The sequence below is a fragment of the Polyodon spathula genome, chromosome 4 (genome assembly GCF_017654505.1).
Source record: "Polyodon spathula isolate WHYD16114869_AA chromosome 4, ASM1765450v1, whole genome shotgun sequence".
NCBI lineage: Eukaryota > Metazoa > Chordata > Actinopteri > Acipenseriformes > Polyodontidae > Polyodon > Polyodon spathula.
Window position 1 is genome coordinate 23,199,168 of NC_054537.1, and position 22,361 is coordinate 23,221,528.

The window sequence follows — 22,361 nt, forward strand, 5'->3', positions numbered from 1 at the left end:
AAAACAACGTCCAAACAGTTACATTTCCCATTTCCCTCTACCAGCAATGGTATCGTGGGGGAAGACAGCTGGTTTGCAGACCAAAACAAAAAGACAACACATAATCCCATTGATTATCCACAATAATCCCATGCAGGAAACTGTGCTCTTAATCCGCAGGGTGGTGCTGGTTTCGTGTGGTGAGGGTAGTGCTCTGGCGATGCAGGCTGGCTCCGTACTCCTCTGCAAAGAACAAAACAACACGTAACAAAAACAAATGCAATCCTCATGCCGATGGTTATGTTCTCAGCGCAAGGCAACGTACTGACGTAGCTGCTTCCCCTTTGTACCCATACACTCCTCCCTGCAAACAACCCATCGCCATTGTTTCTCCAATAGAGGGCCGTCCCACAGCTGCTTGCAATGGAGTGTTTAGGGATGTTTAGTCGTCTGCTAGGAACCGGACAAGCATTGATGGCCCAAATAGTTCTCATGTTCCTAATATTGCAGACTATATTAAATCATATCATTACCTTGAACAAATCTGAGGCTGCATTTCATTAACGCAGGGACTTCTTTTCTCTTGTGCAGTATTTGTTTGAAAGTAACACTGTACAAAACCACAACTGTTAAAGCCAAAAGCAACTGAACTAAGTTATGGAAATGTAGGAGAGAATTATCATTTTTGATGAGTAGATTTTTGAAATGGAGAAAGATAAGCTTATTTCTATGTGATTTAAAATCACTTTATTACTGTGGTTCTATCAGGTTTTATAGTCTGTTACACTTGCATTACCTTGCTCTACTACAGCAGTGAATTGTATACAGTAACTAAAAGCAAATTTATGTTTGAATCCTTCTATTCATGCCTCATTGGGATTAATACACTTGAACATCTGTGTTACATTATTGGTGATAAATGTCCACTATGAATTCATGCCAGGTAAATCTACTTACTGGTAATTAAAATTCATTGCACAACACACATCATGTTTTTAATGATCAAAAGAGGCAGTTTGCCGGGCATATTCATCAAGTTTTACATAATATATGAAGGACAGCTTTTCTGCTTAGATAATACAACTGCACTCTGAATACAAATTAAAAACTCCTATTAATATTCTGCTCCTGATTCAATTATCATAATGGAACAGGGGAAAAAAAGATGAAATATAAATCACATATGAGAAACCAATCACTATCATGGATCTGGTTGATAAGAGACACCCTACACACAACATATTAACTTACAGCAATGTATTCTGTAATTGAATCAGAAGTGGCAGAAGAATGGTAAAACCTATTGCAGGACAGCATTCCCTATGGGACATTGTTGTAACTGAACATGCTTATGTCACAGTTCTCCTGTACCAGCTGTAAGCTCTTGTTGTTTAGATTCACTTTAAATATTTTTATGTTGCTCATCAAATCCTGGAGGCTTTTTAACAATAAGAATCATGTCTACTATATAAGTACATCTGGTACACCAAAGTGTAACTATTAACCCGTTCACATGAAAAACTCTTACATCCATGGCAGGCAGTGTTGCAGCGGGACAGGTTAATGGTTACACTCATGTATATTAAGATCCTACACCCTGACACCACTTGTGCAGCAAAAGGAGTTTGAGGTTTCAGGTGACGCCCAAATAACCGTTGCACTGGGAGCGGCGGCAAATTAAATGGACTTTACTAGAGTCAAAGTGAAATCCTTGCTTATTAAACATTTTAAATCAACATAGAGTTATTTACATAGTCTAACTTCACTATAACGAACCCGCTTTAACAATCCAAGCAGACAGAACCGTTTTTTCAATTGAAATTAGCCCTATTAGAACGATCACTTTTACAAAATCTACCGGAATAAAACAATCTCGGTAGTGACTGATACTGAACTTTCTCAAGTGTGAATGTGTTATTCTCTCAGTGAAAACAAAGACCTGGTAGGCTAATTCGAAGATAAGGCTGATTCATAGATAACCTATTGCAGTGTGAATCATGTGTGATGTATGCAACCGTTTCCATCTTCACATTAACTGCAACCATGGCAACAGGCATGAGGAGGTAACAAGATTGAAACAGCGTGCATTGAGAAAAGCATGAAAAATATGAAGCACGCTACGCTGGAAATGTTTTCCAGGAGAAAGGGCATGTAATTACTGTATTCAGCATGTAAGTGTACTTTTTTTATTGTTTTCATTTATTTACTGTTTTCTTTTAAATATACAGTTTAAATGTTAATCAATGTGAAGGTGTCTTGAAACAACTACTGTACACTGTATAAAGCTGTTCAATTCAATTTTGATACAACAAATTGCCAAACCCTATTATAGTGAACAACCTGATATAACAAACATTTCTCCAGGTCCCAGGGGGGTTCGTTATAATGAGGTTAGACTGTATTATATGTTTTTTTTTTTTTTTTTTTTTTTTAAATCTGTAAAAGTTGGCTTTAAAGCTCCTCGACACTTATTGGCTGTTTGTTAGCAAACCTGACCTGTATTACATATATTGAGCTGATTTTGTTTTTATTCGGATGTGTTTGTGTGTGCTTTCAAAAATTATTTTATGTTTGGCTTTATTTTCCAGTAGGCTGCATGTGATCAGAGTAAAATTATAAATTGACAGAGAGATGGAGTGGGGCACAGTGAGCAGCAGTATTCTGGTTGCTCCTGTCAATCAACTCTTAAATCCATTTTGCCGTGTGTTGAGCAAAATGGTATTTCTGACACCAAATGTAAAGGAATTGCTTGCCAAACAGGCTCACGTGGGCTCTTTTCCCTTAGAACATAAGAACATATGAAAGTTTACAAACGAGAGGAGGCCATTCGGCCCATCTTGCTCGTTTGGTTGTTAGTAGCTTATTGATCCCAAAATCTCATCAAGCAGCTTCTTGAAGGATCCCAGGGTGTCAGCTTCAACAACATTACTGGGGAGTTGATTCCAGACCCTCACAATTCTCTGTGTAAAAAAGTGTCTCCTATTTTCTGTTCTGAATGCCCCTTTTTCTAAACTCCATTTGTGACCCCTGGTCCTTGTTTCTTTTTTCAGGATGAAAAAGTCCCTTGGGTCGACACTGTCAATACCTTTTAGAATTTTGAATGCTTGAATTAGGTCGCCACGTAGTCTTCTTTGTTCAAGACTGAACAGATTCAATTCTTTTAGCCTGTCTGCATATGACATGCCTTTTAAGCCCGGAATAATTCTGGTCGCTCTTCTTTGCACTCTTTCTAGAGCAGCAATATCTTTTTTATAGCGAGGTGACCAGAACTGAACACAATATTCAAGATGAGGTCTTACCAGTGCATTGTACAGTTTTAACATTACTTCCCTTGATTTAAATTCAACACTTTTCACAATGTATCCGAGCATCTTGTTAGCCTTTTTTATAGCTTCCCCACATTGTCTAGATGAAGACATTTCTGAGTCAACAAAAACTCCTAGGTCTTTTTCATAGATTCCTTCTCCAATTTCAATATCTCCCATATGATATTTATAATGTACATTTTTATTTCCTGCGTGCAGTACCTTACACTTTTCTCTATTAAATGTCATTTGCCATGTGTCTGCCCAGTTCTGAATCTTGTCTAGATCATTTTGAATGACCTTTGCTGCTGCAACAGTGTTTGCCACTCCTCCTACTTTTGTGTCGTCTGCAAATTTAACAAGTTTGCTTACTATACCAGAATCTAAATCATTAATGTAGATTAGGAATAGCAGAGGACCTAATACTGATCCCTGTGGTACACCGATGGTTACCACACTCCATTCTGAGGTTTTTCCTCTAATCAGTACTTTCTGTTTTCTACATGTTAACCACTCCCTAATCCATGTACATGTGTTTCCTTGAATCCCAACTGCGTTCAGTTTGAGAATTAATCTTTTGTGCGGGACTTTGTCAAAAGCTTTCTGGAAATCTAAATAAACCATGTCATATGCTTTGCAATTATCCATTATCGATGTTGCATCCTCAAAAAAATCAAGCAAGTTAGTTAGGCACGATCTCCCTTTCCTAAAACCATGTTGACTGTCTCCCAGTACCCTGTTACCATATAGGTAACTTTCCATTTTGGATCTTATTATAGTTTCCATAAGTTTACATATAATAGAAGTCAGGCTTATTGGTCTGTAGTTACCTGGTTCAGTTTTGTTTCCCTTTTTGTGGATCGGTATTACGTTTGCAATTTTCCAGTCTGTCGGTACCACCCCTGTGTCAAGAGACTGCTGCATGATCTTGGTTAGCGGTTTGTAAATTACTTCTTTCATTTCTTTGAGTACTACTGGGAGGATCTCATCCGGCCCAGGGGATTTGTTTATTTTAAGAGCTCCTAGTCCCTTTAACACTTCTGCCTCAGTTATGCTAAAGTTATTTAAAACTGGATAGGAACTGGATGACATGTGGGGCATGTTGTCAGTATCTTCCTTTGTAAAAACTTGTGAAAAGTAATCATTTAACATATTTGCTATTTTTTTTTCTTCCTCTACGATTTTGCCATTTGTATCTCTTAAACATTTAATCTCCTCTTTGAATGTTCTCTTGCTGTTGTAATATTGGAAAAACATTTTGGAATTGGTTTTAGCTCCCTTAGCAATGTTCATTTCTATTTCTCTCTTGGCCTTTCTAACTTCCTTTTTGACTTGCGTTTGCAGTTCTGTGTACTCTTTCTGCGTACTTTCTTTTTGGTCCTTTTTTAATGCTCTGTAAAGTGCCTTTTTTCGCTGAATATTTTTTTTAATTGATCTATTAAACCATTTTGGCAATTTAGTTTTACATTTAGATTTGTCTACTTTAGGGATATAATTGTTTTGCGCCTCTAGTACTACATTTTTGAAGAACAACCATCCTTCTTCTGTGGGTGTTTTCTCTATTTTACTCCAATCTACTTCTGTTAGTCTCTGTTTCATACCTTCATAGTTTGCTTTTCTAAAATTGTAAACCTTAGCTTTAGTCTTTACTTTTGGGGATTTAAAAAACACTTCAAATGAGACCATGTTGTGGTCTGAGTTTGCCAGTGGTTCTCTGACCTCTGTTTTAGTTATTCTATCTTCGTTATTTGAAAAGACTAAATCAAGGCATGCCTCCCCTCTAGTGGGTGCCTTCACAAATTGTGTTAGGAAGCAGTCATTTGTCATTTCCACCATTTCTATTTCATCCTTCGCGCTACCCACCGGGTTTTCCCATTTTATTTGGGGGAAGTTGAAATCCCCCATTAGTATGGCTTCTCCTTTGCTACACACATTTCTAATGTCATTGTATAACAGATTATTGTGCTCACCGTCTGAATCTGGCGGTCTATAGCATGCTCCTATTATTATGCCTTTTGAATTTTTGTCTGTTATTCTGACCCATATTGATTCGGTTTTATTTTCTTTGTCCAGGTTTAACACCTGGGCTTCAAGACTGTTTCTTATGTATAGCGCTACCCCTCCTCCTCTTCTGTCCTGCCTGTCTTTCCTATACAGTGTATACCCACAAATATTATATTCGTCCCCATCACTCTCAGATAACCACGTTTCTGTAACACCTATCACATCATAGTTACCTGTTAGTGCAGTAGCTTCAAGATCTAGAATTTTGTTTCTGATACTTCTAGCATTTAGATAAATACATTTAATGGTCGTCTTACCTGAGTTGTTGTTCTTGTTTTGATGCGGTCTCCCTTCTGTTTTTTTGTTGATTTCTCCCCCCTTCCTTTCTAGTTTAAATGCTTCTGAACCTGCTCGAGGATCTTTTCTCCGAGTAGACTAGTTCCCTTGTTATTTAAATGCAGTCCATCCCGTCTATACAGATAGTCCTCGTTGTAGAATGTGGTCCAATGATCAAGATAGGTGAAGCCTTCCCGTGTGCACCACGTCTTCAGCCATTCGTTTTGATTAATTATTTCCAGCTGTCCATATGGTCCTTTGCAAGGTGCCGGTAGTATACCAGAAAATACCACAGTTTTGGTTTTCTCTTTTAATTTCCTTCCTAGCTCTCTGAATTTGTTTTGCAGGGATTTTGGTCTGTCTCTTCCAATGTTGTTTGTACCGATGTGGACGACTACTACCGGGTCGTCTCCTGTTCGTTCTAGGAGCCTGTCCACGTTCTCAGTGATGTGCTTGACCGAGGCTCCCGGAAGGCAGCACACTGTTGTAGTAAGGGGGTCCAAACTGCGAATTGAACTTGCTGTGTTTCTCAATATGGAGTCCCCAACAATCATGACCTCCCTTCTTTTTGCTGTCTGGTCACCACTGTCAATAGGGTCCTGGATGTTGTTCCTTTCATTCTCTTGTTGTTGGTTCTGCTCATCAAAATTCTGAAGTGACTCAAATCTGTTGGTTGTTTTGATTTCTGGTGGTTGTGTTTGACGAAGTTTCTTTTTTTCCCTGCTTCTGCCTACCTGAACCCAGCTGTTCTGACCTTCTATCTCCCTGGTGGCTTTCAGTCTGTTAGGGGTGATGCAGACTTCCATGAATTGTGGGTGTGCCAGTTCCTCAAGATCCTGTTGCTGTCTCACTTCTTCCAGCTCCATTTCTAGCATACTTACTAGTTTATGCAAATCCTGGATCGCGCGGCACTTTACGCACACTTGGTTTAGCTCCGCTGGGTTTTCTCGGATTTCCGACATCAAGCAGGTGTCACAGATTACTGGCTTGACGACCATGTTGAGGTTTTTTTTTTTGAAGTATAGTTTCTTCTGCAGCCGTCAACCTGCTTTCCAACTGCTTCGAAACTGCTCTGTACTTTTCCACGCCTGTACTTCTCCCACTCGCTGTCGCTGGGAAGACTGCCTCGTTTAACTGCGTTGTTCTGCTGTGCTGTTGGCTCCTCCCCTCGCCCGTGTCTCAAAACGGCGCTGAATTTGAATCAGCTGCTCCGAGTTTCAGCTTGTTTGTTATCAGAAAAACACACGCGGCTGTTTGACTTTGAGCTGCTGCTGTGTTTCCCCAATGTCCTCTGTTTTCTGATTAAAGCAATTCAAGATGCAATTTCTCCTTTCTGCTTCGAAACTGCTCTGTACTTTTCCACGCCTGTACTTCTCCCACTCGCTGTCGCTTCCACTCGCTGTCGCTGGGAAGACTGCCTCGTTTTCTTCCACATACATGATCCAACGCACACTATTACAAAAATAAAACAAAATGAAAATAAACACCTAGCTCTTATTAACTAATGACTGGATAGATAAGCTGTTTACCACTTAAAAAACTAAACACAAAGGTTCACACACAAACACAAAAAGGCTTTAACAGTACCTTTGTCTTTCAATATGCTTAAGCACACTATTAAATGGGTTTCTTCATAAACAGCAGTCCTGAACTAACTGGTTGCTTTCTTTAAATACCCTGCACCTGCCTCTGATTTACAATATTAGCCAGGTGCAGGTAATAAAACAATTGAACAATAATCAAAAACAATGATCAAATTAGGGCTTTTCAGCCCGTGCCCTTCTGGGAGCTGTAATCCTGTGTTCTCTCTCCCCCTCCTGGATTACACTTTCTCACAATACGTAACAAATGAATCCATGTACTCGTCACACTCGACTTCCGACTCCGTCACCAGTTTTTTGATAAAAAGCCCATCTCTTCAGTGTTACAACTGACTTGTTTAACCGTCACAGCCCGCATTTTATTTATTTTTTTTCTGGGATGGCAGATCAGTCTGTCCTTATCGAGCACTATATTCTGCAATTTTTAAAAAATCTTTTGCTAAATTGCATTGCGTTTACGTCTTAAGCAGTTCTGTGCATGGGTAACATTTTGATTTAATTTTGCTGTTGGGTCGTTAATGGGAAATTTGACATACTGTTACAGTACATACCGGATTTAAAAGTATGCACTGTATTACAGTCCACAGATCCAGTAGTCTCTTTTGGCAAGTGATATTTTCAGAATCATATCGTTCTGAAAAAAAATACTACTTCTTTACCAACAAAACCAACTATAGTACATCTAAACGGAAGCTTATTTATTTTAAAACAGTCCTTTCAGCTGTGTATTTTTGACATTTTATCTTTTTTGTGTTCCCTGAAAAAACAAACAAGTTTTTGTCTTTTACTGTTGTTATTCCCCCAACTTGTGCGCAAATGAAAGAATCAACGTCTCCCTGTATAGTTCCTCAAATGCATGTTCTATTTTTTCTTTGTACAAAACGGTGTGTGTGTGTGTGTGTGTGTGTGTGTGTGTGTGTGTGTGTGTGTGTGTGTGCGCGCGCGCGCAGGAGAGGGGGTTGTTTGGGTGAAGCGGGGCAGGTTATAACGCGCTAACCTACATACATATCAAATCAGATGAAATAATCGCATATGCATCACATTCGTTTAACCATCACTGAAGTCAAAGTGTTATAGGGTCGGCTATGTGAGTGCTGACTGTAATATGATTTGTTGTATTTAAATGTGTATGTTGGGTTTGTGTGATGGTGCTGGTTGGCAGGGACGGGATTAATTCCTATCCCTGCCAAAAACATGTGAGCAGGGCTGGAGCCTTTATTGAATAATTGATGATGAATTAGGCTCCCGCAACATGGTATATAAGGGGAAGCTTTGTTTAGGGTCATCATGTGTTTGGAAGGAGAAAGACCAAGAGAGAGCTGGGAGAGAAAGCTTTACAAGTAAGAAAGAATACAATTGCCACTTGTGCTGGGAGGACAAACACAGTACCTGTTCATGGGGGGGGGGGAATTGTGTTTTGTTTTTGTTTAACCTTTTTATTTTTGGCTCTGTGAGCTGTGGTTCTTGTACATCCTTTTTGATTTTTGTTATTTCAATAAATACGCGCACTTGCGCTTTTCAACCTGCAAGTACCTGTCTACATCTGTGTTAGCTTCCTGGTCTGGTACCTGTCACAAGAGGTTAAAGACTGCATACGTATTTTCAAAGTATGCAATATAAACGTGTGTTCTGATTCTTTGGGACTTGTCTGTGTTTACATTTTGTAATGGAAATCAATCCACTAGCCCCCACCAAAGTATCAATGTTGAATAATGTCCCTTTTTTTAATGAAACAAGATGAAATTCTGAAGATTGTAATTTTAGCCTGATGCTTGAATAATTGCCTGTGTATATATATCTTTGTTCAAACATGTCCATAGGGTTTGGAGAGCTGTTTTGTCATGCAGTCTGTTCGAAAAATGCAGCCATTCTGATTAAAATAAAATACTTTATTTAAAAAAATAAATAAAAAAAATAAAGCAACTAAGCTTCAGGATTTGTTTTATATTTAACAATTTGATTAAATACTAGTATTAATTCACCATGTAAGGTTACAGGAAACCTGGACTGAATTTCCTTGCCCTTTCAAAACCCTCTGGCCAAAATCAGATATTTAAATAAAAATAAATGATCCATGTTTATAAGTCGAACTCTTATATATATTACTAAATTATACTAATTATGGTTTAGATGTTTGTACTCTATTGACTAGCACAAATGTTTAACCTGACCCATTCTACAACCGCTCAGCCAAAGCAGTTGAATTTAACAAATTCAGTTACACCAGGTAACAGGTGTTAGACAATGCATAAACAAATATATATTACATTGTGATAAATGGTTGTTCATTGTTGTTAACTAACGTTTTGTGTGCAAAGCAAACCATTTTATTTAATCTCACAAATCCTGACTAATTTAATTACCGTTTGGCTGGCACAGGACTGCTGGTGGTAGCTGCCAGCTTGTTGTCTTCAGACAGTTCATCAACAGTTTTCTGCTGTTGGAGAAATTAGGACGACCAAAACAAATAGCTAATTTTTAAATTATGTTTTCCTTTCCCCTACCGCTATCAGGCCATACTTCACGTCTCTCACTCAGACGTTGCGCGTCCGTTTGGACTGTAAAGTGTAAAGCTGTGTGCATTGTCCAATCAGAATAGCGTATTGAGACCACCAAAAAAACCCCACATATTTTAAGCATTTTTTATCCCAGTAACGCAGTGGCTACTGCCTGGCAGAACTGGCAGTAACACAGCAGCTTGCATGACAATACAACACTCTTATCGGCGCGGCGATGCTCGAAAAAAAAAAAACAGGACGTCTGGTCACCTTACTGATTTACAGTTCTTTACAGAAGTTTACTTATTACCAGTAAATTCATTTAGCCATTTCAAGCTGCCACCCTCTGCTACAGTACAGTACACTTCCCAGAATGCAAAGGGCATAAGAATGAAGTACGTCACATCCTGCACTCAGGAAGTGCGAAAGTGGAACGGAGAGTTGTTTGCCATGCAGTCCAGAATATTGCCAGTAAGTTTATATTAACGATCCATTATATTTCTTATAATATTTTGAGATTCTAAACGGTAGGGTGTTGCAACAGAAAATAGAAAACGATTGGAGCAAAAGCGTGACAAATACTAATTTCTACATCACTTACCGAACATTGAAGGGGGTGCACCTATTTTTTTTTTTTTAAAACATTAATGTGATAATATGTGAAGTTGGCTTTTTAATTAAATATATTTTAATTTCTCTTTAATGGTTTTATTGGTTTGTTGTGTCATGGGTTGCTAAGGAATACGTGATTGTACGTGTCTTGATGATTTGCCAGTGCGTTTAATTCTGATTATTCTTTGATCTGTTTTTCTTGTGTGTTCAGATCAGGTGTTTTCAACATCTCGTGCTATTGGCCTTTCTCAGCACTCACACGCCAAACTACTGGCTTGTGCAGGCGTAACATCTTTAGCCGCATTTGAGCTTATATAAATAAAGTGTACATGTTGAAACGCAAGTAAACAAACCTAAACACACGACTGGGGAATTCATTGAGAAATCGACCGTACCTTGGTCAAAAAAATACATAATAAAATATAATTATATCTAATGTTAAACAAGTAAGTAAATAAAAATACACTATCAGCATTTCAGTTGTAAGTGGTGTAGGATTAGATTTCTGTGGCCAGGTTTTAATGAAATGTTCCTAGTATGTCTGCTAGAAAATGTTTTTTTTTTTTTTTTTTTTTCCCTCCGTTGATGATAGGGCGATTTCTCTTTGGAATACATAGTGCAATGTGAAGCTTCTCGGTACAATGCCTACGAAGCAACAGTTTATTGTTTATCTGTGTATTTCTTCTAACAGGCGCTAAAGCTGAAAAAAATGCAATTTTGCTTTCATGTTTAATGGGTACATGTTACCACCAATATGATTTGCACTTACAGTTAGGCAGTTGATTTCATTGTTGCCAGTTGTGCACACAAAACAAACTCTACCCATTTACAATACCTTATTCTACACTTAAGGGAAATTAAATATATTTTCTTCTTCAGCATGTATATTAATCTACTGGCAGCTTCTTAAGGGTTTTCTTACTGGCAGTAGAATTTGTACTGGTAGAAGAAACCCCTGAAAGACTGATTTTAGTAGATGTTCTTCAGTCGCGCTGTGTTTGATTAAAATTAGGTTTTGTTTCTGTATTCTCAAATGCAACAGATTGTGTGTGCTCTGTGGTAATGGTAGGTGTTCCCAATGTTTTAAAGCGTCCTCCTGAGCAACAGCAGTAGCATCAGCTTCCTTCCTGCCAGCTTGTGGTAGTATTTTCTGTTTGAAATCCCCAGTTACACTTGTCATTGTTTTTTCCTTTTCCTGTGTGTTTTCGAAAACACTGCAAAACATTGTGGGCCATAGTCACAAAGCATGTTTTTTTTTTATCTTTTAAACATTTTTTGCAAATTTAGCACAGTAATAAATGCTTAGTGAATATGGCCTGGTGTCTCTCATTTTTGCATTCACTTACTGTTATTTTTTTGGTGTGGTCTATAGTAATGTTTAATGCAGTTCTGCTGAAATGCACAGCCAGTAGTTGCCTTGGCTAAATACAATGTATGGTTTCAGTAGTAGTCTATGACCTGGCCCTGACTGAGTATCCCGACTGGTTGTACGAATGAGAGGCAGCCATGCGACCCAACAATGCTTGCCTGATTCCTAGTAGGATGTTGATCTCAAAACTTTGTGAAGCTGGGACTTAAAGGAACCAAATGATTCAGCATCAAAAACACAGCTAGTAACAGTAGAGTAACCCTTTCCATACCCTCACTGCTTTGTGTTAGACACTATTTCCTTAATACTGTACACACTGAACATTTTATGCATTAAGAAAATACAAAATACGGATTAAATTTAATGCGTTAAAATATGCATTGCAATTTTGCTGCACAGCTTGTCTGCCTCCCTAAAAACTTCTACTAACAACTACATCTCCCAGAATACAATGGTTTCAGTTACTAGGAAACTGTATACAAGAAAATCCAACCCAACAAACATTATCCAATCTCTGGCTAGCCCTGTTGTCTTTGCAGCCAAAAACATTAAGAATAAAACAAGTTCTAAGCTACACAGGTTCAGGTGTAAATACCCCAGTCCAGCTACAAGTAACTTAATATACAAGTAATATAACTTATTAATGCATTTACTTATTTATCTTTATGGCTTTATATTAAACAAAATGAATCGCTGTTATTTATTTCTACATGAAATGAATGAAATCACATCTTATCACAATGCGAGACACCTGCAATACTGACACGCTAACTTTCTTTGCAACAGCAGCCTGAGAAAATACAGGGGACTCCAGCTCCTTCAGGAATTCGGTGCTGCTGCTCTTGATCTCCGTTCATCATTTAAAAATCCGAATGGGGTAGATGTCTGTTTTACAACAGCCGTTTAAGATTGCACATGGTTACTGGTACACCTGGTGGTTCCTGCTGGAAACACTGGTAGTTGAGATGAAAAGGTTGAAAACCACTGATCTACAATATCTACTGTACATTTCAAATACACTTTTTCTGTGGTATTTTTAATGATCCAAATGAGTAATTCACTACAGTATGTTAATGTAACTGAACTTAAGAGGTGCATTGTGGCTCAGGTATTGTATACTGTAGTCAGTGCGCCGTTTCTCTCATTAAAAAAGCATGTTGGCGAACAGGGAACAGTTCGATATTTATATTTTTTTGTTATTTCCGTAATGTTAGTAACTTACCTTACAGTAACTGACTTGTACCCCGTGTTCTATGGTCTGTATATACTTCAGTTCTGTTCAGTGGGGTTCATAAGAAAATGTACGAACGAGAGGAAGCCAATCAGCCTGTCAGTGCTAGTCCGCTTCCTGGTACATGTTGCTGGTTGATCTCAAAACTTCGTCAAGTCAGGTGTATTCAGCATCAACAACATGCCTAGTTAACCCATTCCATCCTCACACATGCTTCACACCTGCTGTTCCACAGTGGTAACCATGACCAGCTATAAAAATGTCGGACTGTGTTGCGTTATGCGGTTAATGCCATGTGCAGTTTAGTTAGCCTGTCCTGCATCTTTTTCACACTGAGTGCGACATCTGACTAGAAACCTGATTTGTCACAGATTACTACTGAAAAAACAATGTTTCCAGCAGGCAACGCACACTGAAGATCAGGTCACTTCAGAAGGCCATCATATAAAATGAAATACTACACATTATCATAATTGATCATACATGAAATGAAACCAAATCCAATCAAATACGGTACAGTAATTGTGGACCAATGCACAGAAAGTTCAATGTAAAATTTTCCAAAACCTGATCTTAATCAAAAACATGCAAATAATCTAATATTTCAAACTTTGTGGCAAGCAAGATATTTAATATACTGTAGCTTAATGCTTTATCGTTCAGATCAGTAAAAAAAATGGAAGAATAATAATTATTGGTACTTTATTGCAAGGCATATACACTGGTCGATTCCCAAAGCGAACTTTTCTCATGGGTCTGGTAGAGCAATTATTTCAGTCTGTTTGGTCAAAATAATTTCCTTTCTGACCCTTTTTTAATCTAATTTGAAACTAAACGAAAGTGAGGACAGTTACTGCATGACAAACGTGATCCTGCACGCAGTTTGAAATGATATTAAGTGGGGTGCAAGTCAGTTGAATAACTTAGAAATGGTGATTGATATAGCAGAGTGTGATATCTCAAGCGATCTTATCGGGAGCTCCCCCCCCCCCATTGACTCCCATTATATTCTGACCGGAACATTTCAATGTGGGGATAACATGCAGAGCGGTATCGGGCAATAATAAATATTTACTGTTCGTTTGTTATAAATATAGTTATGCAGAAAGATCAGTATAACTTCAGATAAGTGTATACTCCATATTATTGCATGACATCTGTCCTGTCCTGGTCAGGTATTATAAAAGCCATTAGACTTAAATGTGTATACTGGAGCTCCTTATCATGTCATGTCACCATTCACAAACATCTCATAGTGCCTGGGAAACCCATATAGAGGTGTTCTGTCTTGGTTGAAGGCAGGTGCTAATAAGTTACAATATTGTTAGAAAGATAACATTGCTTGCAATATAAATACTAATAAAAGCTTATGTTACAAACGTTTACAAATATAGCCACTTTTACTTATGGTGCTCTATATTACAATATAGATTGTCTCTTCTTTCTAACTTTATTTTCAAAAAGGGAATTCTTTGCAAAAAACTGTTACTGTAGGTCTATCTCCACCTAATATCCAACATTGTCCTCTGCTCTCCTTTTCTGTTCTGTGCTTTTCTTGGGCAGGTATAGGCAACCTTGTCACTTCCAGTCTATTCTGTTGTAGGATTGTGTTCCAATAAGGTCAGTTAAATAATGAAGGGCTTGGCAGTATCATAGTGTTCTTAGTGAACGTAAATCAATAGCCTGTACTTCAGAACTCCCTGTTAAATTTACTGTATGATGTTAAAAAAAACATGTTCACGTACTGATGATAGATTAAATATAAATGTTTGCATTGTCTTTACTAAAGTAACAGCAAGAAATTCAATGTAGGCCTCAAATTGCAAAATCAAGTGTTGTTTTATTGGAGCTCTTCTACAGAGTTAATGTTTATAATTTTGTTGTTTTTAAATTATGAACATTAAACCACTCAGTAGAAGAGCTAAAAAAAAAAAAGTTTGATTACAATTTCAGGTCTGAATTCCTTGCCAGTACTTCAGTGTTGAATGATCAAAAAGTGCAAACATCAAGATTACTACATACATTTGGAATATTTGAAGTGTTTTTCAATCGGAAACATTTCTTCACAGTCCAGGCAGTTAAAGGGCTTTTTGGTGGTTATTTCTCTTGAAATTTAACAAACAAATTTTTCATAAATGTATAATGAACTGACATTACAATATCAAATGGCACAAAAGCAGAGATTGAGAGCACAGTGAAGCAGATTGTAATTACCTTAGTTCCCTTAGTACTACAGTGCATTAGTAATACAACTTTAAAGACCACTGTGCTAAAGTATGATTATCAGATATCGTCACAACTGGACAAACTGTTCCTAGATGAACTCCAAAGTGTGGCAGATACAGTAGTTGTCCATCTCCACTCTCTACCTCCTATGTGGGATAAACAAAATTACCATTGGATGCCTTTAAATGCTATAAAGGCTGAATACTATATGTTGCTTTATCAGGTTAAGAGGAGTTATTTGAGGGTGTGTGTCACATGTGTTTGCTCTCTTCCTTTCCCAGGTGCCTAGCTGAACAGTGCCTTCCTCCAGGACACAGCCAGCATGGCTCTCATTGAAGGAGTGGGGGACGAGGTGACCGTCCTCTTTGCACTGCTGCTGGTGCTGCTGGTGCTGGTGCTTGCATGGGTGTCCACTCACACCACCGACCGCAGCGAGCAGCTCTTGCAGTCTGCTGCCTCCCAGCGCAGGGCTGGACCTCAGAGCATGCTTGAAGAGACGGCAGCGCTCGACACGGACCTCAACGAGACGCCACTGGCTGCTGGGGAGGAGGAGAAGAGCAGTGACCAGGAGGAGGAGAGGAGCAGCCAGGGGGAGGTCAGCTCAGGAAATGACGGGGTACGACACAGGGAGACAGCGGCCTCTACTGCAGCCAGCATCCAGACCAGTGCTCCCCCCTCTGACACCCCACAGCCTCTCGCTTCAAGTGCCAACAGCCAGCCTTCCGAGGCTGACCCCACTCCTGATAGGAACATGGTGCTCCGGCTTAAATTTCTGAACGACACTGAAAGAGTGGCCCAAGTAAAACCAGAGGACACTATCGGTTACGTCAAAAGGTAACTTTTGTTTTTGTTTTATTGTATTCAAAGCTTATAGCAGCTTAACTTGATTCAGTCTTTTTCTTTAACTCTTATACAGTCTCCACCTCCAGTCTTTTTTTTTGCCTGTTTCTGTTTCTCACCTGATGAGAATACCTTCATGGTCTTGAAAACTAACTTTTTTTTTTTTTTTTTTTTTTTTTTTTTAATACATATTCAGCTGATCCTGATTTGAAAGGTATCGCCAAACAAAACCTTTGTTGTGCTTATCAAATCACAGGAAATAACTATCCCCCAGGAAAAATAGAAAGTCAGTTACACAGGTATCTTTATCAAGGGTTTTTTATACAATGGCTCTAGCTTTGTTTACACTATACAGTAAGAAAAAAATATACATTATCCTCTGCTCTGCCACTTATAAATAAAAAAAAATTTTTGCTGTGTGTGTATGTATATCTATCTATCTATCTATCTATAGATATATATCACTGAACAAAAATATAAACGCAATGTTTACATCCCTGTTAATGAGCATTTCTCCTTTACCAAGATAATCCATCCACCTGACAGGTGTAGCATATCAAGAAGCTGATTAAACAGCATGATCATTACAGAGGTGCACCTTGTGCTTGGGACAATAAAAGGACACTTTTAAAATGTGCAGTTTTGTCACACAGCACAATGCACAGATGTCACAAGTTTTGAGGGAGTGTGCAATTGGCATGCTGACTGCAGGAATGTCCACCAGAGCTGTTGCCAGAGAATTTTATGTTCATTTCTCTACCATAAGCCACCTCCAATGTCATTTTAGAGAATTTGGCAGTACGTTCAACCAGCATCACAACTGCAGAACAATTGTAACCACACCAGCCCAGGACCTCCACATCCGGCTTCTTCACCTGCGGGATCGTCTGAGACCAGCCACTCGGACAACTGATGAAACTGTGGGTTTGCACAACCGAAGAATTTCTGCACAAACTGTCAGAAACCGTCTCAGGGAAGCTCACCAGCTCATCGTTCTCAGCAGGGTCTTGACCTGACTGCAGTTCAGCGTCGTAACCGACTTCAGTGGACAAATGCTCACCTTCGATGCCCACTGGCATGCTGGAGAAGTGTGCTCTTCACGGATGAATCCCGGTTTCAACTGTACCAGGCAGATGGCAGACAGCATGTATGGCGTTGTGTGGGTGAGAGGCTTGCTGATGTCAACGTTGTGAACAGAGTGTCCCATGGTGGCGGTGGGGTTATGGTATGGGCAGGCATAAGCTACGGGCAACGAACATGATTGCATTTTATCGATGGCAATTTGAATGCACAGAGATACTGTGACGAGACTGTGAGGCCCTTTGTCATGCCATTCATCCGCCGCTGTCACCTCATGTTTCAGCATGATAATGCACGGCCCCATATCGAAAGGATCTGTACACAATTCCTGGAAGCTGAAAATGGCCCAGTTCTTCCATGGCCTGCATACTCACCAGACATGTCACCCATTGAGCATGTTTGGGATGCTCTGGATTGACGTGTACGTTCCCGCCAATATCCAGCAACTTAGCACAGCCATTGAAGAAGAGTGGGACAACATTCCATAGGCCACAATCAACAGCCTGATGAATTCTATGCGAAGGAGATGTGTCGCAATGCATGAGGCAAATGGTGGTCACACCAGATACTGACTGGTTTTCTGAGCCACGCCCCTACCTATTTTGTAAGGTATCTGTGACAAACAGATGCATATCTGTATTCGCAGTCATGTGAAATCCATAGATTAGGGCCTAATGAATTTATTTCAATTGACTGATTTCCTTATGTGAACTGTAACTCAGTTAAATCTTTGAAATTGTTGCATGTTGTTTTTATATTTTTGTTCAGTGTATGTGTGTGTGTGTATATATATAAGTATGTATATGTTTATTTTTTATCCCATCCGAAAGGTGAATTCACCTGTTTTATTGTATTTCACAAAAATACTGTTTTGATGTTCAAGTTAAGTAACAGCACAGATGGGAATCAAATTGACAGTTTTACAGTACATGTATTGAAACAAAACACACTAAGTTGCACCACGGATCACAAGGGGGAAGTGAACTAAAAATAATCAAGATTCTCTTGGTGTTGCAGGATAATCACTGGTGTCATTTTTTTTTGTTTTGGTTGTGTTTGATCAGAAGTCTTAATTACAGTGTATATTATATACCAGAGGTGGCCAAACCTTGGCTCTTTTGCAGTTCAAGTGTGGCTCCTGGTGAAATGCTGGGTGATCCACGAACTGAAGAAAGAATAATTAACAAAAACAAAAAGAAAGTAAAAATAAATACAATGTCTATTATTTGTGTTTATTCGTGTTTGTTATTCTTTCTTCTCTCGCTCCTGTTTCTTTGAGCCTGCATGTTCCCTGCAAGGATATTTCATCACTTGTTGACCTTCGACACAGCGCGCTGGCACATGTGTATTTCGAAGTCGGATGTGCAGTTGAAAGTAAATTTCATGATTTTTAATTAAGCGCTCGTTCGTTTCGTGGAGACAATAGCGTTGAGCAAGCCCTCCACGAATAATAAACAAAAGTATGAGGCTTTAAACTAGAGTGGGAGAAAGTGTTTGCTTTCACTGAAAAGAGAGGTAAACCTGTGTCTCATCTGCAACAAATCATACACACTGTAGCCTGTACAAGGCGAGCAACAAACGTTTTCATCTGAATATCCTCCTGGATCAGACTTTAGGCAGATGCTGCTTTCGGCGTTCATTAAAAAATCTGAGTTAATGACTCAAGCGAGTTTTGTATGGCAAACGTCTTTATTCAGATGAATGAATCCTTTTTATAAAATTGCAGTGTTAGCGCTAGACTAAAGAATGTATGTTTACATATTACATTGCAGGTCTAAAATGTATATTATATTTACATATCTTGCATTTCGTCATGAGCAGGTACTGTAATCCCTTTCAAAATAAGAAATGTGCATTTGTCTCCAACAGAGCTCTCAAAAGTATTTAATACATGCAACTGTCATACAAAAAAATAAGATATCTTTTTTTTTTTTTTAAACCCAGCATTCAGTTCTTGCTAATTTGGGCAAACATCAAGTATTCTCCCAGAAAGCTCAAAGTGATAAACCGCAGGACAAAAAGATGAATACAAGTTGATATTGGGAAACAGCACTCTGAACCCCAGAAGAGTAGGTCTGGTAGATGCTGCTGTAGGCTTTATTGTTGTTTCTTGGTCTGTACATTGATGCATGGTAGAGTAATAACCAAAAATACTATTCTTGCGATTCTTTATTTTCCCTTTAATAACCTGCCACCCATACTATAGATTTATAACTGGATACAAATCTGTTTTCAAAAGTCAAACCGGGTATTATTGACTGACATTTTCCTTTTTTTTTTTTGTGTGTGTTCTTCAGGACTTATTTCCAAGGTCAGGAGCACCAGGTGCGGTTGATTTACCAGGGACAACTTTTACGAGATGATGCCCAGACGCTGTCCTCCTTGAACCTGGCAGACAACAGTGTCTTGCACTGCCACATCTCCCAGCATGCCACGGCGCAGGCTCCAGCGGGGGTGCGGGCGGCTGACCAAGTCCATGCCGCCCTCAACGTGGGCAGCCTCATGGTGCCCCTCTTCGTGTTCATGCTGTCTGTGCTCTGGTACTTCCAGATCCAGTACCGTCAGTTCTTCACGGCCCCCGCCACTGCCTCGCTTGTGGGCATCACAGTCTTCTTCAGCTTCATGGCGTTTGGAATCTACCGCCGATAAATCCGCTGCCACACTCTTGTATCCACAACCCAGCTTCTACTGCTGTTGATCACCTGTGTGCATTCCAGTCATTCGCAGAGTGGGGTTGGGGGGTGGGGGGGGAGTGTAGGAGGAGTCCTTATTCATATACAGTAGATTGCATTCCAAAAATAAATTAGGAGACACTTCACATTTTTTGACATACCTATATGCTCTTGACCTAAAGAAATCAATCAATTTCTTACCTGTAACAAGCCCATATGATGTTTTATGAGATCAGCTGTCGTGAAGTTGACGTTGATGCGTTGCAGTGTTGGGCTCTGCCGAGGCTATGTGCCCCCAAGTAGCACACGTTTCTTTTTTTTATTTTCTCCAGAAACGAGGAGGTGGTACCTCAGATCTACCTGGACTGGAAACATATCTGACATAATGTTTGGCTTTTAAAGCAAAGAAAATATTAAATAATTCTTCCTTTATTTATTTGACTTGTTTTTATTGTTTAACTATCACATGCTGTGTAGACCAAACCATTAAACACACAATCACTTGTGCAGAGAAATATCTATATAAACAAATTTCAAACTTCAGCAATGTTTGACATACATTTGTATGGAGGGCACAGCAGGGGGGGGGGGGGGGTTTGCTGGTTTGTTTTATTTTTATTTTGTTTTGCACATTTTTTAAATGCAACACAAAAATGTCACTGTTGCTGGGACTTTCTGGGAGCTGATCACTTTCTGCTTACCGGGTTCATTCCAATGACCTTGCAGCAGTGATCGATACCGCAGGAAGTTGTCCTAGTAAGTATATTTATCAATTAACAAAATGCAAAGGAACCTCCACCATGCTTCACTGTTGCATGCAGACACTCATTCGTGTACCGCACTCCAGCCCTTTGGCGAACAAACTGCCTTCTGCTACAGCCAAATATTGTCAAATTTTGACTCATCAGTCCAGAGCTCCTGCTGCCATTTTTCTGCACCACAGTTCCTGTGTTTTCGTGCATAGTTGAGTCACTTGGCCTTGTTTCCATGTCAGAGGTATGGCTTTTTGGCCGCAAGTCTTCCATGAAGGCCACTTCTGACCAGACTTCTCCGGACAGTAAGTGGGTGTACCAGGGTCCCACTGTTTTCTGCCAATTCTGAGCGGATGGCACTGCTGGACATTTTCCGATTGTGAAGGGAAGTAAGCATGACGTGTCTTTCATCTGCTGCAGTAAGTTTCCTTGGCCGACCACTGCGTCTATGGTCCTCAACGTTGCCCGTTTCTTTGTGCTTCTTCAAAAGAGCTTGGACAGCTCTTTTGAAGCTGTCTGCCTTGAAATTTCTGCCTGGGAGAGACCTTGGTGATGCAGTATAACTACCTTGTGTCTCATTGTGCTCAGTCTTGCCATGGTGTATGACTTTTGGCAGTAAACTGTCTTCAGCAACCTCACCTTGTTAGCTGAGTTTGGGTGTTCCTCACCCAGTTTTATTCCTCCTACACAGCTGTTTCTGTTTCAGTTAATGATTGTGTTTCAACCTACATATTGAATTGATGATGATTAGCACCTGTTTGGTATAATTGTTTAATCATACACCTGACTATATGCCTACAAAATCAGACTTTGTGCAAGTGTACCTAGAAGAATTGATACTGTTTTGAAGGCAAAGGGTGGTCACACCAAATCTGGATTTGATGTAGATTTTTCTTCTGTTCATTCACTTTGCATTTTGTTAATTGATAAATATAAACTATTAACATCTATTTTTGAAAGCATTATTGTTTTACAGCATTTTTTTTCACACCTGCCTAAAACTTTTGCACAGTACTGTATATATGTGTGTCGTATCTGTAACTAATACACCTTCAGCACAGCACACTGGGGGTGCCCATAATAATGTTGATGCAAATAAGGAAGTTTATTTTAAGAGGTCATTGCTCCTTTAGCTTTCAAGTATAATATCCTCTTGCTTTCAGTAACCCAGTGATGTTACTAGTTGAGAGCTGTAACCTGTGGTTTATTAGAGCCTGGTTGCAAGTTCTCTCTCTCATTTATTATTCCCAGCACAGAAGTTGGATAAATACGGTAATATTACCTGCATTCCCCCAATTTACTTGTTTAAATTATTTATTCAGGATAGTTAGCTAAGGTGCAAGTACCTCATTCATAAGGGCATCCTGACAGCAGCAATATTACATAAGGAAAAATCAACAATCACATAGCCAAAACTTAAGCCTAACAGAGAATGAAGTCTAAATAACATTTACTGTGTGACATTTAATACTTTCCAGTTGTAGGTTTTTTTCGCATTAAGTTTTATAAGGAGTAAATAATGCCAGCATGGTGAACAAGTCATTTTTTGGTTTTTAAAACAAGCCTTTCTCTATTACTTTAAACAGTGTTTTAAGTTAAGCACTGTAGAGATACATTTCTAAAACTGCATTCTTGAAAAAATCTGATTTTGCTGAGCTACCTGAATCTCTGGAATAAGAATATAATGAATTTGTTTGAACTGAAAACAACAGAACGTTGTTCACCTTAATTTTAAGTTTACTGAAAACAGAAATGAATGAAAGTTAACATACTTTTAGAGAATCACATTACATCTAAGAGCAGTTATAAAGTCAGTTGCAGATAAATCAAATACGAGCAAAATAAAGAATGCAGTA

At 39.0% G+C, this 22,361-nt stretch overlaps 1 protein-coding gene across 1 annotated transcript; it reads left to right on the plus strand.

The window, feature by feature from the left end:
- Nucleotides 1–10,101: 10,101 nt before the first annotated feature.
- Nucleotides 10,102–20,185, plus strand: LOC121314326 (transmembrane and ubiquitin-like domain-containing protein 1). Its single transcript, XM_041247453.1, has 3 exons — nucleotides 10,102–10,194; nucleotides 15,443–15,995; nucleotides 19,379–20,185. Exons 2-3 carry the CDS (start codon nucleotides 15,484–15,486, stop codon nucleotides 19,728–19,730), a joined length of 864 nt encoding a protein of 287 aa, XP_041103387.1. The 5' UTR covers nucleotides 10,102–10,194; nucleotides 15,443–15,483; the 3' UTR covers nucleotides 19,731–20,185.
- Nucleotides 20,186–22,361: the final 2,176 nt, after the last annotated feature.

What these genes read in the sequence shown, in the direction of transcription:
- LOC121314326 (XM_041247453.1), top strand. Translation starts at nt 15,484, where the DNA reads ATGGCTCTCATTGAAGGAGTGGGGGACGAGGTGACCGTCCTCTTTGCA. An exon ending in ACTATCGGTTACGTCAAAAG is followed by an intron (nt 15,996 to 19,378) that starts GTAACTTTTGTT and finishes TGTGTTCTTCAG; the next exon opens with GACTTATTTCCAAGGTCAGG.